This window comes from Mizuhopecten yessoensis, unplaced genomic scaffold (genome assembly GCF_002113885.1).
Source record: "Mizuhopecten yessoensis strain PY_sf001 unplaced genomic scaffold, ASM211388v2 scaffold9709, whole genome shotgun sequence".
In the NCBI taxonomy this organism is placed as follows: Eukaryota; Metazoa; Mollusca; class Bivalvia; order Pectinida; family Pectinidae; genus Mizuhopecten; species Mizuhopecten yessoensis.
This window is the reverse complement of record NW_018408183.1, coordinates 62739-81116: the sequence shown is the minus strand read 5'-3', so window position 1 is coordinate 81116 and position 18378 is coordinate 62739. Positions and strand designations below refer to the sequence as shown.

General features: G+C 33.7%; 1 protein-coding gene across 1 annotated transcript in view; it reads left to right on the top strand.

Annotated features, from left to right (window-relative positions):
• Nucleotides 1-209: 209 nt before the first annotated feature.
• LOC110458700 (potassium channel subfamily T member 2-like) overlaps nucleotides 210-18378 on the top strand; it is a 32269-nt gene continuing 14100 nt past the window's right edge. Inside the window, exons 1-14 of the mRNA XM_021510563.1 lie at nucleotides 210-316; nucleotides 2104-2178; nucleotides 3403-3489; nucleotides 4045-4148; nucleotides 4982-5168; nucleotides 7309-7473; nucleotides 8368-8504; nucleotides 8987-9050; nucleotides 9742-9850; nucleotides 12735-12843; nucleotides 13568-13717; nucleotides 14411-14610; nucleotides 14991-15258; nucleotides 18139-18244. Of these exons, the coding sequence (XP_021366238.1) occupies nucleotides 281-316; nucleotides 2104-2178; nucleotides 3403-3489; nucleotides 4045-4148; nucleotides 4982-5168; nucleotides 7309-7473; nucleotides 8368-8504; nucleotides 8987-9050; nucleotides 9742-9850; nucleotides 12735-12843; nucleotides 13568-13717; nucleotides 14411-14610; nucleotides 14991-15258; nucleotides 18139-18244 (1797 nt within the window). The 5' untranslated portion in view covers nucleotides 210-280. The remainder of the gene's footprint in view (nucleotides 317-2103; nucleotides 2179-3402; nucleotides 3490-4044; nucleotides 4149-4981; nucleotides 5169-7308; nucleotides 7474-8367; nucleotides 8505-8986; nucleotides 9051-9741; nucleotides 9851-12734; nucleotides 12844-13567; nucleotides 13718-14410; nucleotides 14611-14990; nucleotides 15259-18138; nucleotides 18245-18378) is intronic.

Genomic DNA, 18378 nt, shown 5'->3' with positions numbered 1-18378 from the left:
TGTACAGGTATGTGTATGTCTAGCTACGTCCAACATTTAATGTTTGTATCTGTACAGGTATGTGTATGTCTAGCTACGTCCAACATTTAATGTTTGTATCTGTACAGGTATGTGTATGTCTAGCTACGTCCACCACTAAATGTTTGTATCTGTACAGGTATGTGTATGTCTAGCTACGTCCACCATTAAATGTTTGTATCTGTACAGGTATGTGTTGGTCTGGGTTCAACGTCCCCTTATCCTATGGGTAGTCCAAGTGCTGCTGTCCGTTCTTACGTTAATGAAAGGCTTGCTGGATATATACATCGGCTCAAAGGTAAGAACACTTATTTTTTATATAGCAATATACCAATTCTTATTTATTTATCTGTTACACAGTAATTATTCTGTTCGTAATTTTTTTTAATGATTTGTTTTAAATTACTGAACAAGCTTTTCTACTTACATTTTCTAACAAGTTTTTTTTTTTTTTTAAGTTCTCAAACCTCCTTCTGTTTTTACGTTTTATAATAAGATTTATTTGAGTGTTCTCTATTCAAATGTTTATTGTTTGTAATTTCGTTACCTGATTGTTTCCCCTCTCATTCCCCTACCAGGTTTGGTTTGTTTGTTTTCCTACCGGGTTTTGGTCTAATGTTTTCTAACTTTTAAGGACCGATTGATTTCATACCGTTCGCTACTTTATTTTGCGGATCAAACCTATGCGGTTTTCTTTCTGTAATTTTACAGCGTTGAAATTTTCCAAAACGCCATTAATAGTTGATAGTTCTAGCAAACTCTGTATCAGAAGCGCTAAGCTTTTGTGACATTCATATTTCGCTTATTATATATCATGTCGCGAGTAGTATTGCATGCGCATACACTACCGCAAGTGCAGTGTACTTGGCGGATCGATTTGTGGTTAAAATGATCTTTTGATCAGAATGGTGAAAAAGAAATAGAAGTTCGAGGCCAGTCGTTTCGATTCGTGTATGTTTTAGTTAGCACACCAGAGCCATAAAACAATGTCGATATGCTTATACTTTAAATATCTTATTCCGTCTTTGCGTATTGCAGAGTTATCTGCTCTTGTGAGCAGGTATTGGTTGTTGCGTCATTTTATTTGTGAGAGTAACGTCATCAATTTTTGAGAAAATGACGTAAATTTACACACAAATCAATGACGTAGCAATCAATACCTGCTCACAAGAGAAGATAACTCAATACACAAAGACGGAATATTGTACAGAATATGCTTTTGTGCGTTACATCGCAAAAGGAGACGATAATAGATACAAACATATCGCGAATATGTATTCCAACACAAGCAACCAAAGACGATATAGCCTTTGTTGAGCATATTGAGAATTCATATATTTGCGAACAACTCACTTGAAGATTAATCGCGAAAACAAGTATACGCCGATATAAATTCATTAGCAGCATATAGCAAAAACACGATGATAAAGAAAGGGACTTATATTTCCCCGGTAATATTGCCATGCCTAATTATATGGTTATTTTCGCAACGTGAACAAACTTTTCCGTTCATTCCTTCCGCGATATCATTAAATAGGTACTCTAATTACAGAAGTACATTCTCGAATGATTTTTTAACTGTTCATTAGCATCCTAGTATCAAGTTTCAAATATATCTCTTCCAATTTAATTTTTAGCAAACATCAAATCTCATCTTCACGATGTGAAAAAATCCATATGATTTTGAAAGAAATGCTTTGTATCGTTCAAACATATAAAATGTCGCTAAAATGAAAGTAAGATTTGTTTTGATGTATTGCCGTGAACATTTTTCGATTGACGTATGGTTGATCTGTAAAATTGCATTCCTTGAGTAATAGAATTGGTAACGGCCATGCAACAACATCGTACGTAACCTGGGAACCAGATGTTTTGAAAGGAATGCAGGACAACAACACAATAGTATGATATGTACTGTGGCGTAGAGTAAGAACAGCTACGCATAGGAGTGGGCATATGGTATAAATTGTGTATCGTAATTTTCATATTTTGCTGTATTCAAAGACAGCTGTACTTAATTAAAATGTTATTGGGTTATCATGCACACAAAAATACGAAATTTGATTTATTTTTTTATATTACAAGGGCACCTGTTTGCAGAAGCTTACCCACGACGGTTTTATTTTGGATCTCATATGCACTGTGCCGTTCCTTGTTACCGTAAGTACATGAAATGAAACAAAACATGCTATTGAGTTAGGATAACTGTTATAGCCAAACACTGGAATTTAAATATGATTGCATACGAGTTGAACGGATAAAGTTTATTAGCACATAAAAAGTAGGATTGGAGATGACATAAGATGATATATTCAAAAATACCATTGTTGTTATATTTTGTTTATAAGAAAAAAAGTTTTTATTCATACTTTTTATTTACAATTTTTTATTTTTAACATCAGTTCCTAATCACATATTCTTAATGGAAAAGATTTTCGTTTTGATTGAACAACAAAACTTCATATCAAAACAAACTATGAATATTGATATCCATGAAAACGTTTACAGGACCAAAGGCCAAATATTTGCTTTGTACATCGGAACCTTGATATCCCAGACGCTGTGGTTACAGGGATGTATACACCACGATACTTTATTTATGTATACAGCTGTGCTTTGCTGTTCAATACATTATTTAGGTTTCTTTGGATAAGGACTCGTATGCTATTACTTAGTTTGAGAGCTACCAGCTTTAATATTTGGAGTTTAACACTCGTGATTACGGTCTAGATTCATAGGTAAACAACTCTAAAGATTCATAGATACAGACCGAACACATAATTCAAAAGAAAAGACATTTTTGACAGGTTTACTGGCATTTAAGAGTATCACAGCCTTCAATTGTTTCTAACCGGTAGTCTACAAGCCAATTTTTTTTTTCTAACGTTAAATACAAATGTACCTATAGATTTCATTCAATAAAATCTGTCTACAGTTACACATTTAGTGTTCCCAAGGGCATTGTTCTTATCCAGAGCAAAGGTAAGGTCAGGGACTATTCGGTCATCTGTCTTACCTTATACCAGAATGATCAAAAGGGACGAGTTGACGAATTACACAACTTCTATTTTATAACAAAATATAGTTACGAAAAACAAGTGTAAGTCATCTTTTGACACAGGCTTTTTTTTTTTTTACAAATTGCCTCTAACACACATGTATATAGGAGAACATGATACACTTTGTTAGTAGGTATACGTCTTTTTACACGGGTTTCTTGGTAACACAGTTTTAATTCAACGTATCGTATGTTTTGTTTGGATTTCTTTTTAAAACGGTTTGAAGGCCTTGTTTAAACATGTTAATGTTCCTGGATCATATAGACTTTTATTTAGGCTGGCTTAATTGTATACGTACATGGATTATCTTCCTTTGTCCCGACAGGTGGCGTACCCACCAATACTTAGTAACATCTTCATTCCTAGTTTCCTCAACTGTTGGCTGGTCCGCCGATCTCTTCAAAAACTACTGGTATGTACACAATTATAACAAGTAAATACATGTTTTTTATTTATAAAATCTTAGCTCAACGGCAAAACAAAAAACAAAAAAAAACCAAGCAAGCAAAGAAATAACCAAACAAAGAAAACAAAAGGGACTTTGACAGAACGATAGCAAAATTATTATGAAACCGTGTTTGAGAAGGAACAATTTTTAGGTATGACATTTTCTTTACTCCTTGTTTACTGTCAAGTCCAGGATGTTTTACAGTTAATTGATGATCTTTACAAAGGACATAGATGTAATCATGGTAGACGCTGAAATAGTATGACTGACAATAAAGTACATTTGATGTATCTCTGTCAGGAAACCATGATTATGAAATGTATACGTCATTAAAACGTATTTATACAAACAAAAATGTACAGATTGGAATATGTTTGTCAATTAATGATATTCATGTAATAATCAAAGAAGAGAATCGTTTGATTGAACCACATGAAGAAACTTTTATTTTTCAATCATTATGTCAACAAATCAATAATGTATCTGTTATCAATATGGATATTTCAATTAATTTCACAGAACGACCTTCACCTAACGAGACAGAGATTTCAGACAATATCAGTGACTCTGTCACAACAACTTCTGGTACTTCTCGTCACACTGTGGTGTCTTATATTTACCACGTAAGTAGAGATATTTGTAACATCGTCTTATATTTACCACGCAAGTAGCGCTATTTTTTGCATTGTCCTATATAGCATTGTCTTATATAGCATTGTCTTATATTCACCACGTACGTGGTGCTATTTGTAGCATTGGCTTATATTTACCTTGCAAGATGTGCTATTGGTATCAATATCTTATATAAACCACCTAAGAAGTGCTATTTGAGGTATTTGTAACTTAAAATCTAAACATAGCTACACGTGTATGGAATTTTGAAAGCTTTTATTATTTAAGGGTTTGAGTGACTTAAATGTGATACGTGTCTCCTTTTCATATAAACTATATTTTAGAACAATTATGAGCAAGTTCTTTTTTCATCTTATACTTATCACTATTGATGGCCCGGATGTTAGCACGAGGGGTCTTAATGTTGGAGGAAACCGGAGTATCCGTAGAAAACCCACGTTATAATGCAGGTTACCTCAAACCTTTTCATGTCCGATCAGGGAATCGAACCCAACAGCCTTGGTGAAAGGCAAATGCATTATCCCCTCCGTCAACCTAATACACATTATAAATAGATTAATACACTGAACAAATATTGTTCAAAATCTAGTTTGAAAAGCATTGTACAGTAATAGTGGTCGGATGGCGCAGTGTATAGTGTACTCGTCTTTCACCAATACGTCTTGGGTTCGACTCCCCAATCAGACGTGAAAAGTTATAGGGCAACCTGTTCGCCTACATGGATTTGGTTAATTTACCTGTAAGAACTCGAAACATGACTGGCTTGATGTTGTGTATGTATATTTAATCTTCATTGACATAACTAACCGAATTTTTATTTAAGGATTTGTGGTATACAACACATACAGCGAGGTAGTAATGGCCACGAACTGTCGATGTTCGAGGCCATGTACTTTGTGATCGTGACCTTCAGCACTGTTGGGTACGGCGACATCTCCCCAGATACCTGGCTCGGGCAGCTCTTTATGACCTTTATGATATGCTTAGCCTTCGCTTTTATACCTAGACAGGTAAGTAAAATAATGTTTCTCCCGACAGGTTAGTTTTCTTAGATATCCAGCCACAGTAACGTAATACTACATTTTCCCTTACAGATACGTAACCATAGCTAGGTAACACGGATGTATATCAAGTGGCGCAAAATCACTTTCATAGTCAATTGTCAATAGTACAATACCAAAACAAAATTTCCCGAATGGATTGAGGTATACAGTAAAACCTTGATATAATGCCCCTAGTTTCATTTGCCACCTCGTTTTACCACCAAGTTCCTCAATTTATCTCAATTTATCGTCAGACCGCATTATAATGCCAACATTCTCTGGACAATTGGTGGCAGTATCACGAAGTTTTGTATATTTTATGGGAGAACGTGAAACTGCTTTAAATGCGAATATAAGAAAAGAACATAAAAAGATAAAGACGTGTTCATAAAAATGTATGAAGACATTTTTGACTGGAGAAATCATGATTTACATTAATTGGTATTCAGCGAAATGTTTCACTCGATTGCATGAAGCAAAGAGGTGTGCAAACGCATAGGACAATGTTAATGCTTTTAAAGATATAAGATATAAGATATAATTGAAGATTTAGGTCAAAGAAAGTCGTACTATTTTTAAATTGCGAACTGTATTTTGTACACAGGAATTTACTGTTTGATTGAAGTAGTCATAAATCGTAATCTCTTCTACAGTCACAGACATTGCTAACATACACTTCACTGTTTAAATGTAACAAACACTATCATCTAAATGTAAAATATACTATCATCTACAATGTTCATTGTACTTTACTATTATCTATAATGTATTATATACAATGTATCATACACTGTCATCTAAATGTAAAATATACTATCATCTACAATGTTCATTGTTATTAACTATTATCTATAATGTATTATATACAATGTTACATACACTAGCATTTAAATGTAAAATATACTATCATCTACAATGTTCATTGTACTTTACTATTATCTTTAATGTATTATATACAATGTAACATACACTAGCAACTAAATGTAAAATATACTATCATCTACAATTTTCATTGTACTTTACTCTTATCTATAATGTATTGTATACAATGTATCATACACTATCATCTAAATGTAAAATATACTATCATCTACAATGTTCATCGTACTTTACTATTATCTATAATGTATTTTATACAATGTATCATACACTATCATCTAAATGTAAAATATACTATCATCTACAATGTTCATTGTACTTTACTATTATCTATAATGTATTATATACAATGTAGCATACACTGGCATCTAAATGTAAAATATACTACCATCTACAATGTTCATTGTACTTTACTATTATCTATAATGTATTATATACAATGTAACAAACACTAGCATCTAAATGTAAAGTATACTATCATCTACAATGTTCATAGTTATTAACTATTATCTATAATGTATTATATACAATGTAACATACACTAGCATCTTAATGTAAAATAAACTATCATCTACAATGTACTATACTATTATCTATAATGTAAAGTTTACAATATAATAAACACTATCATCTAAATGTAAACTATGCTATCATCTACAATGTACTATACTATTATCTATAATGTAACATTTACTATTATTTTGCAGAACAACATATAATCCTCAATGTATCATACACTTGTCAATTATGGACTTGTGTTGAGGTGAAAGTGCAGTTTTATGAACATGATGAAGTAACATTGACCTCGGCAGTCTTTAATTTTTATACTAGATATCAAATAATGCTTAAATAACTAAAAAAGATGGAACGTATCTAAAAAAGGGGAAAAGTACTGCATTTTGCCGATAGCATTGTGATTTCACAAATGAAATGACGTCATTAAACAATACTAAGCTGTTGCTTCTTAAAATAGCAAGACTAAGTTAATACCACAAATCACCGACCTCCACGTGATTATGATCCAATTAATGAGGCTGTAGGATATCCATGTTCGTCTAATATAACCATCAACATAATACAACATAAATAATCATCAAAAATGTAATATATACAAAATTACATATACTTTGTAGTTCATAATGTAATAAATGCAATATTTCATAAATTATCATTCTTAATGAAATATAAATACTATCACGTACAATTACTGCATTTTATCTATTATTAGGTTGAAGGCATAACCTCTACGTTAAGAGAAAGGAAGAAAATCGGCGGGGAATATAGTCAGAGCCACTCAGCGGGTCATCGACATGTGGTTGTTTGCGCAACCAATCTCACTGCCGAAAGCATCATGGATTTTCTTATTGAATTTTATGCCCACCCGAAACTTGAGGTAATATAAAAAAAAATATAATCTTTACATTCTAATAAGCTAATATGGTGTCATATTCCTGCTACCAGTTGATTTAAGTCGAGATAATAACGTCATTGAAATTATCAAGTTTAGTCGACATGTCGTGATTTTTTCCTAAGGCTACATATTCAGTTATTAATGCTGACTTAAGAAGATAGTTTTCATAACGCGTCGACTTCATTATCACAATATCGGGATAATGATACCTATCAGGATATATGACACGAGAGGCATGTTACAGAATTAAACATCTTTAAAATTTATGTACTTTGCAACAAAGCGAACATTGCTAAATAACATTTACACAGTGATCGAACTCGGAACCCTCACACTTCCTATGCTACACCATGCCAATGGTATCCTCGAACCAGCAAAATATATGACAAATTCATTCATAAGGGGAAATCACTCTTAGTCAGGAGTACCGCTTTGATTGTTTCTTCTTCTATAGAAACAACAAAAAGTGGAACTCATTTTAGTACTTGTTACCGATATAGTGGTTCCGTTTACCTAAGAACCTATACTAACAAACCCGTAAAACCGTGTCGATCAGTTATTTGTCTTTGACGCATAATTGAAACGTTACAAGAGCTCTTCCTTGAAACATGGACAAGTGTACCGTTTTTACACTTAAGCTTTACCTTAAAGAGGATAATCAGACTTAGATATCGGTGAGCAATTTCCAGAACGGTTCGATGGCTTGTTAAGTATCTGGTGATGATGCTACTATTTTCTAGTGACCTGATTAGGATATGTTATTGTTCTGTTGGTTGTCAATTGCTATAAAATAGTGATAAATATTTAAATCCTATTGACTGCTTTTTCTTTTGCCAAACATTTTTTTGAAATTGATATAAAGCTTTTATATTCCAGGACCATATAGTAGTCCTGCTAAGCTCAGAGGAGAGGGACACTAGCCTACAGATGATTTTAAAGGACCCCAAATGGGCCCACCGCGTTATATACATGCGTGGTTCTGCTTTAAAGGACATTGACCTCAAGCGATGCAGGTAGCGTAGTAAAAGAAATAATAACTATGGCTATTTGTTGCCTTGGAACTTTGATTATATAATAAAATGCATGTATTTTATACTGTTTTCCTATAATTCCTACCACTCATTTAACACACTTGTATACAAAAGGACTAATGTCTTAGGTTTGTTAGATTATGTTCGTCGTCCTTTCTGATTTCTTTCTTCTTGCGTACCGTTTTCTTCAATGTTAGATATAAACACATAGTATACAAAACACTAATGTAAGTGTTTATACATGTATATAAATATATTGAAGAAGTGAACCGCTAATTATGCCCTTTGCAATATTAGTTATTTTTTTAAAGTTTGTAAAGATTGATGAATGTAGATCAAAGTCGAATTAAAATCGTCAAATTTACATTTTCCCTCTGCTTTCTAGAAAACTGCTCAATATGTGAACAATGCAGGCGTGAATATGTAAGGACTTTTTAAGTAATCAAAGGGATTTTTATTTACAGAATTCATGAAGCTGATGGCTGTTTCATTCTCACACCAACAGCCTGTAATAACAGAGATGAGGCGGTAAGTAACTATTGCCATATCTCTTGTGAGCATATCATGTCTAATGACCTCCTTCTCGGGTCCGTCGAAAGGTTTCCATGCTTTCCACTATGTTGTAAGGAAAATTACCATTTCTCTGTTAAAATGCTTCAGTCTTGCAGATATATAAGAACAATTTTGGTTTGAATAATTAGGTTTTGACTAAATTATTCAGGATACTGCAAAAATACATGTTTTCCTGGTTTTCTAATTTGAACAGTTTTCGTTTAAGTATTACATTAAATCATGATTGCATTAATTGGAGAATCTGTATACAGTTTTCTGTTGTAAGTATTGTGAGTATGCCCATTTATAAATGTACTTATATAGAACATTTTGATAAAACACTAAAATTTGAGAAGGCCAAAATAATTACTGGTATTAGAGTAAGCGGTATCCACGCAGACTTTAAATCTTAAATATATTTATATATGTATTCATACAGGATATTGATTATTGTTTCACATTAAATGAAAATATATTATGTTATAATTAATATGTGCCTAATATTAGGATGATAAAGTGTCCAGGCTAGAAGGAAAGATATATACAAGACCTTTAATATTAACCATAATTTTTTGATAAATGACATGTAATGCATATTAGAATATGAAGCGGTTGTCAAGTGATAACATCTTTATTAATAATACATCGCTTTGTGTAATTTATTCAGGATCAGCACACTATTTTACGGTCGTGGGCTGTGAAGGACTTTGCACCAAAATGCCGACAATACATTCAGCTATTCAAAGCGGAGAATAAAATTCATGTCAAGTTTGCTGGTATGTATAACACCAGTTCAGTGATACACACTTATAGAAACATTTTGACAAAATTATTCTGATACATGACAGCTAACATCGAATCCACTATTGTTGATATGTTACTGTCAAATACAATTAACATATACATGTAATTAGTTTTCAATGCAAACTGTTGCAAATGAGGAATATACAATGACGTCTAACCCTTTCAGCTCAAAGTAATTCCGTCATATATAAGGCTATCTTTTTAATTCCTTTGTGTACCACTTACATCAAACACTTTTAATTTTGGGGTACTTTGTATACAAAACGTTTCGTTACATACATAAAGGTTATATAAAGAATGAACAATAAACGATAGAAAGTTCACACACGTAATAATTGCACTAATTTGCGTTTCATTGATAATGATATGCAAAGATATGCACATGCAATCAAAGGGACAAACTTTGAAATATATATTAAAACAGCATGAAATATTTCATCACTGCAGATAGTAAAACATTCTATGAAATATACATGACAGAATAATTGAACTTTTCCTTTTCGGGACCACATTTTAAAATACTGATCAACACATGACAGTAAAATTAACTTTTCCTTTCCGCGTACCACTTTTGAAATTACTGATATACACATGACAGTAGAATTTAACTTTATGTGTTTACACCGTGACCATATGTATACTCTGAAATTACATAAAATAAGCATAAAACATTTCTGCACTGCGACCATAGTTTTAAACTGAAACATTTATAACATTCGAAGTGAACATTTCTATACCGTAACTGTATTTACACATAAACAATATATGTGACAGTAGAATTAGCTATTTACGAACCGTGACTTTATTTACAAAATAAAACATAATTATATGAAAGATGCATCGAACATTTCCGCACTACGATCAAAGTTTTACACTCGAACATACTTGACGGTACAATTGAACATTTCTGCACCGCGAACATACTAACTCAGTGAAATATACATAACAGCAGCATTGCAGATTTCCTGTCAGCGACAATATTGACATTAACATATATTTGAAGATAACATTGAGCATCTTCGCATTGTGACCATATTGACAGACTTGCATACGTGTTACACCAGCATTGATCAGGTCCCGATTGCTAATAGCTTTAAGAGAAAAATAGCCAAAAAATCAACCTAAATCATATCTTTCCCATCCCAATTTGTTAGAAATGTTATTGACTAAACATTAGTGTTCTCTATACAGACGAGAGTAGCCTACAACGTGAGTAAAATTAAGTGATACAAACTTGACCATACCCTATTCTGACTTTATTCCCGTTGCAAACCAAATAGTATCTGGATAAAGTCTATGAACATATACATCAACTTGTAAAGGACATTGTTTTATTAGCTGATTTATGCAAGCAATGACAAAGAAAAAATCAACAAGGTCGTTCCGAGCAAAGTCGAAATGTTAATTTCATGAATACGAGGACCATGTTATATTTCATCTTTTATCATATCCATGTTTTATATATATACCCAAATTACTACCGATATATTTCTTTATTATTGCCAAAGAATGTAAAGCTGTTTACTTGATATAAAAGTTATTTACCAATCTGTGCTATATATTCCGAAGTGTTAATCTTTCCCTGTTATATATATCCAATATGCCCGTGTGTATAATAGTTGTGCATATATGTGTGAAATGAACAGTCAGGTTTTGTGTTTGTTTGAATTGTTAACCCCCAAATAAGACAACCGTTAGCAGGTAGTAAGGATAGCATTAGCCTGAATATTACATGTCCAGCATGCAATATTTCCGAAATAAGAACTTAGCTGAAAACGCTCTTATAACTAGTCAATCAACGTTTGAAGGACTGTGCTACTGATTTTTCAAGAAAAAACAAAGACATGTTTCAATTTAAAATATTTTACTGTTTTAAAACAAACGGGATTAGACGACAGGCATAGCCTATATAAGTCTTTTCCCACATAGACATATCCAACAAGGATGATTTATCAATATGAGGAACATGTTGTATCGAACTTTTATGTTTCCCTATTTCATTTATGCTATTGTTAAAACAATAGAAATATCATTTTCATATTTCCAAACAATGAAGGATTTGTACTTGGTATTCAAGTTCCTTAGGTTTTTGTGCGATCTATCCCAGTGTGTTAACACACCTAGTTTTTGTAACCATCGTTTATAATATTTTTCATACAATTGTTTCACGGTTTTTCTGGTGTTTGCGTTCATTTGAATTGTTCAACGGTGAATCCCCAAACAAGACAACCATGATACATCAACCTTATCATTAGGTGCTAAGCATGCATTTTTGTGTGTGTGATAATATTCCTTTTAAAATTGGTTATTTTGGTATCTATGATATAACAATATCAATTTAAACTCGTTTCTGTATATTTTGCTTTAATATATATATTTCAAATATTTAATCGGAAACACTTCTAAGATTAGACAAAACGATACCAGTATTTCACGTGGAAAAGCGCGTGAAGGTATTTATAGTCATACTGATATATACATAATGTATGTACCTTGCTTGTCATGATATGTCCCTTTATTGAAGAATATGTAGAAATGAAATATATTGTAGCATGACATGCATAAAACATTCATGTTCCAGAACACATTGTATGCAATGACGAATTTGAATACGATCTCCTTGCAAATAAATAAATACTCAATTCAAGCTTGTTTATGTTCATTATTTCATCGGAAACACTTCTAAGATTTGATAAATTGATAAAGGAATATCTTTTTTTCACGTGGTAAAGGGCTTATTTGAAGTAATACATATAGAAATGTATCATTCCCGCATTGGTATGTACCTTAAGTTGAAGATTTTGTAATTATGCAATATATTGTATCATGAACACATATATAACTATCATGTTCCAGAACACGTGGTATGTGAGGACGAATTTAAATACGCTCTCCTTGCTAATAACTGTCTGTATCCCGGTATGTCCACGCTGGTCACTCTGCTGCTCCACACCACCACTGGAGAGTAAGTCGCTAGTCAGCAGATGTTTCTGATATCAGCATTGTGAACACAACTTGGTACTGTAAAGATATATTCAAAATATATATGATTTTTCATTGCTGTATACATTGCCTTTCTTCAAGAGTTCCATGATAAAAGAAATGTATAGCAAGTAGTGTAAACTCGAGAAATGCAAATACACTCGATACATATGCAATAGATCAAATACTAATTTCTGATAAATTTATTTTAATAAATTCAAATATATTTGAAAGATATTGAATCAACACCAATAAAATGTAATGTGTAAGACAGATTAAAAATAATCCACTTTTACATTTCGTTTAAGTAATTAAATATCAACAATGTTATAATACATATTAAACTAAATGACCGGGAAATACTTAAAAGTAGTTAAATGAAATCCTTATTATTTATGTAAATCAGCTATTAGCGTTAACTATTGCAATCAAACCACGATATCACTATTTATATAATTTCAAAGTATCCTGTTCAGTTTAGTCGTTCATTGATTGATCAAAGAATTGTGTCAGCTTTGATACCATTGAAAAGATAAACACCACGACTCTCCATAAACTTATTGTATTTGTGTCTCCTTAATCGTGTAATTGTAAATTACTTCGTTTAACTGTTTTGAATGTTTCAGACGATAGATTAGAGCCATTTCGTAGAGTTGGATTTACATTGAAGAAATAACTTACATTAACATTGCTTATTTTTATTCCAGGGCGGGGCTTATTGGTCAGGAACCATGGCAACAGGTGTATGGGCGGCATTCTAGGAACGCTGTGTACCACATACAACTATGTAAAAGCATGTTTTTCAGAGGGTACAGCGGGCAGAGTTTTACCTGTGCTTCCGCAGATGCACATAAACGGTTTGTACATGAAAAACTGAAAAATAATAATAAATCGCATGGACGTATATTTTTTATTGGGATATGATTAAATGGAGAACAGAAATAAATAAATAAACTAATATGTCAAATAAGAGAGGAAAGCAATGACAAAAACGAAATTACGCGGAGCACCTATCATGGTTCCCCCGATAGATCCAGGAAAGTATCAATTTATATAGTTACTTTTCTTTTACTAATTTTTATATAACTGTACGTTTGTTTCACGCGGATTCAGTTAGCATAAATGATCATATATACAGTAACCTCCCCTTAACTACCTTTTGGATACACCTGTAGCACAGTTATGTCAGGATATTTCCGTTCACCAGGTAGCTCAATCGGTATGAGCAATGGTTTTACAAACTGAAGTTCAGGGACCGAATCTCGTTTTAGCGACGCCGTATTTTTACACTCAGAACACTGTTGTTGATAATTGTTTGTTGATTTTTTTTTTGTTTCTCCTAAAAGTCCTGCAAAGTATTATTTGTTTGTTGGAAATTATTTATAAATACACATTCACCATTTGATATAGCGCCCTATCTAGCTTACATAGCGTGGAAGGCCGGAGTGCATCCTTAAGATGTTTTTTTTCTACACGTGTAGTATATCTCCCAAACTAATAAGCTAGCAATAAAGCAAGTGTTATTACCTCTTTTATTATTTTCATTTCAGGTTTGGGGTTTGCTTGGTGGCTGTTTTAGACATCACAAAAACAGACCCACGTTTACAGCTAAACCCTGGCGCAGACTACAAATTGAAGGATTCTGATTATTGCTTTTATATTGCGGAGTTTAAGGAGGAATATGCCAAAATATGTTCTGAAGCCAAAACAGATCAGAAACAAACAGGAAATGAACCAAGTAAAAATCTAGGTAATTCAACAAATCGATTTTGATATTTTGTCAATCTTTCAACCTTGTTATCAGTAATGTATTTTTGTATTATTCAATGTCTACCGTAACATCTAGGAATTTTATTCTGTCAAAGAAACAATGATCTTTGATATTTGCAACATTTCAATTCGCCATTTGGAAATCAAGTCAAAATGACCGATATAACATTGTTGAAACAATAACAAGAAAACCCCCTCAAAACTGGGTAAATTGTTTATTTACAAGGTGAATAAGAACAGGTGTTCCAGAAGGGGTAAGCGTTGGCAAGTAGCTGACAATTGTGGTTATATTTTAGGTACGTTAACAAAGAGATGAATGTGGTGTTTTACTTGAGTAACATTTTATTATTTTTTCATTAGAACAAATATCGGAATTATTAGAGAAACTGCTGCAACAGGATCTGAATACACTCCAAGACGAACAGGAAGAAAGCGTCTTCAACAACACGATCACGTGCCAATGGGGTCTGGAGATAGCACGACGAATGCGTACAAAATCACCGGAAACCCGTTTATCAGACAGTGATCCTGACGAAAACGGGGTGGACACTGAGGTTGACACCCACGGGAAGACTGATCCCGGGGTTCCAAAGGTCCTACAAGTGTATGAAGATATGGGACAGGAAAGGTTCGTACCGCTTACTTAGTTTTAATAATGGATTGCACTCCCACTGCAGGAAAAAAACACTGGCAAATTTCACTGAAGTGCATAAAGTAAAACCTCTTTAATTTCGTTTTTGATATAACTGAACCTCGAATTGACAAGAGTGATAACGTTGTCTGGATGGCACAGTTGGTAAGAACGACTATTTAATGACCAGAATTCCAGGATATGAATCCTGGTCTTGTCCTGTTGAATTTTTACACTCAGAATCAGAGTTCAGCGTCATGAAATTATTAACATCGTACACAGTAACAACTTGTAGTTTCTTTTATGTTTATTTTATCTTCATTATTTTTTCATGTAAGTTCCGCAAGGTATGTTATTCTTTTCAGGAATGATTTATAAAGCTATATTAATGCCAGGAAATAATCCTTCATCAATAATTGCAGTTTTTGACATTGGTACGGGGATCCAACTTCTTATTTTAATCACTCAAATGTGCTTCTGCATGTAATAAGAATATTTATCAACATTTTTATCGTATTTTCGAATCAGCATAATTAACGTAAACGTTTTGTTTTGACATTTTTATTCCCCGACCGTAAAAAATCAGGGGATAAAAGTGGTCACATGGAGTTCGTCATACCGTCTGTCCGTAGCGCTTGTCCCGACGATAACGTGAGAATGCCAAATTCTAACTTAGTGTGCAGGTTGCCGATGTTGATGCGAAGAACCTTCTGATTTTTTGCGTGATTAGCTAGAAGTCAAGGTCTCGGTTGCTAAATTTAGAATTATGCCTGGTTGCGCTTTCCGGATGATAGCTTTAGCAAAAATGATCATAAAAAAACTTAAAACGTGGTGTGTGGCTTGTCCGAAGGATGCAAAGAATCCTATTGATTTTGAGCGTGGTCAGTCGGAGGTAAAGGTCACCGTTGCTAAATATAGAATTCTGCTTGGTTGCGCTTTTTCGGATGATAGCTTGAGCGCAAATTATCATAAAAAAAGTTAAAACGTGGTGTGTGGCTTGTCCGAAGGATGCAAAAAATCCTATTGATTTTGAGCGTGGTCAGTCGGATGTAAAGGTCACCGTTGCTAAGTATATGATTCTGCTTGGTTGCGCTTGTCCGGATGATTGATAAATTGAGAACGAATGATAATAATAATAATATACAACATTTCTATAGCACCCTATATAATATGTAAAATTACTCTTAAGCGCTTTAAAACATATGGATAATAGTAATGGTTTTAATTGTGAAAACAAAAAACAAAGGCTTACAATCACTTTAATACATTTAAACAAGCAATGTGCCCATAATTGAACAAATAAAAGGGTGGTATTTACATGACGCCTTTGCAAAGATTCTAAAATGCAGACGTGAAGAGGTGAGTTTTGATGTCCCTCTTAAACTTTTGGCCAGGGTATTTGACTTCCTAATAGCAGATGGTAAGCTATTCCACAACGTAGCCGAAACCCTCCCAAAGCATCTGTTTCCGTAGGTCACAGTTCGAGATTTTTGAACACACAAACAGAGATTGTGACTCCAACCGCAGTGATCGTGACGGCTGATGCAGGGTAACAATCTCCTGTAGGGACTTAGGAGCTGTTCCATTCAGTGCCTTGTATGTGTACACCAGAATTTGGTACTGCGACCTGTATCGTACAGGTAACCAGTACAACGATTAAAGCACAGGTCTGATGTGCTCTCTTTCGAGTACGAGTAATTAGCCGTGCTGCAGTGTTCTGGACCCTTAAAGACGCAGATGCAGACGACTAGATAGTTTATCAGATATACCTCAGAACAGGGCGTTACCATAATCCAACCGAGAGGTAACAAGTGAATGCACCAAAATTTTGCATGCATCTGCAGTTAAAAATCGCCGAATACAGCCGATGTTCATGATCTGGTAGTAACAGGATTTTGCGATAGCGTTCACTTGTTTCTCCATGTTCAGTGAACTATCTAAGTATATTGTACCCCCAGGTTAAGTCACAATAATTCTGGCACCGACCTTGAGCTGGAGAGCCATTGTTTGCTGCCACTTTGTCACTGAACTTGCTAACACAATGATAACACAAAGTTTAAGTATGGTGTGAGGGCTGCTTTGGTAGATGTAAAGAACCCTTTTGATTTAGAACTTGGTGCACTAGAGGTCAAGGTCAATGTCGCTTAATTTAGAATTCTTTTTTGTTGCGCTTGTCCAGGCGATAACTTTAGAACGAATGATCGTGTAAAGTTGTTCAAATTTAGTATGTGATCCGCCGTAGGGAATGAGAAGATCCTTATTGATTTTGGACGTGATCCGACGGATGTATCACTGTTAGTGGTGTGTTTCATTATTGAATCATTGGAAATATACACCAAGTCATTCCTTTTCATTTCACAATTTCCAAACCGGTACAGGTCTTACACGCTATCGCGTAGTCTATTCGCCTTTCGAAATCCGATTAAAAACCACTAACATTTATAATTTAGATCAACTTTTGTAAGTTACAGCTTCTTTCTAGCCATGAAACATGATAAGACAAACTGGAAGGGTGGTGGTAAGATATAAAATCGGTTTTAGGTATCAGAACCTGACCAATCACTAGGCTGATAGCTTAATGACAGCCATTTGAAAACTACATAGTAGTTACTCCCAGCTTAAAAGCCTATCATTTTCGCCTTTACACTGCCGTGATATTTAATTGGTCTTTATCTAAGTCATCAGGCATGTCAACTCGTATAAGTGCTGTGAAAACAGTTTTCGATTGTGTCATGACATTTTGTGGAACGAAACCCATGGATTTTAAGGAAGATAACTTCTAAAAATTATCATTTTAATATTGTGGTCAGACTGATAATACATTTTTGTAATTCAATTGTTTTAATCGAACCAATAGACTTTTGATATTTATTTCAGCATAATGACAGGCCCACCTCCACCAACACTATATGCCAGTAAACAAAAGACGTTATGTCACGTGATGATATCGCCCCGCCCCGTATGCTGTTTGGAGTGGGGGACGGTATGTTTTCATCCTGATCACTTGGAATCTTACTATCCTGGGATTTTTTTCCTCGAAATATGCTTTGACTGGATGACAATATATGGGAAAATATGTTTTATGCAGGGAAATGTAGGAAATTAGAAAAAATCTGC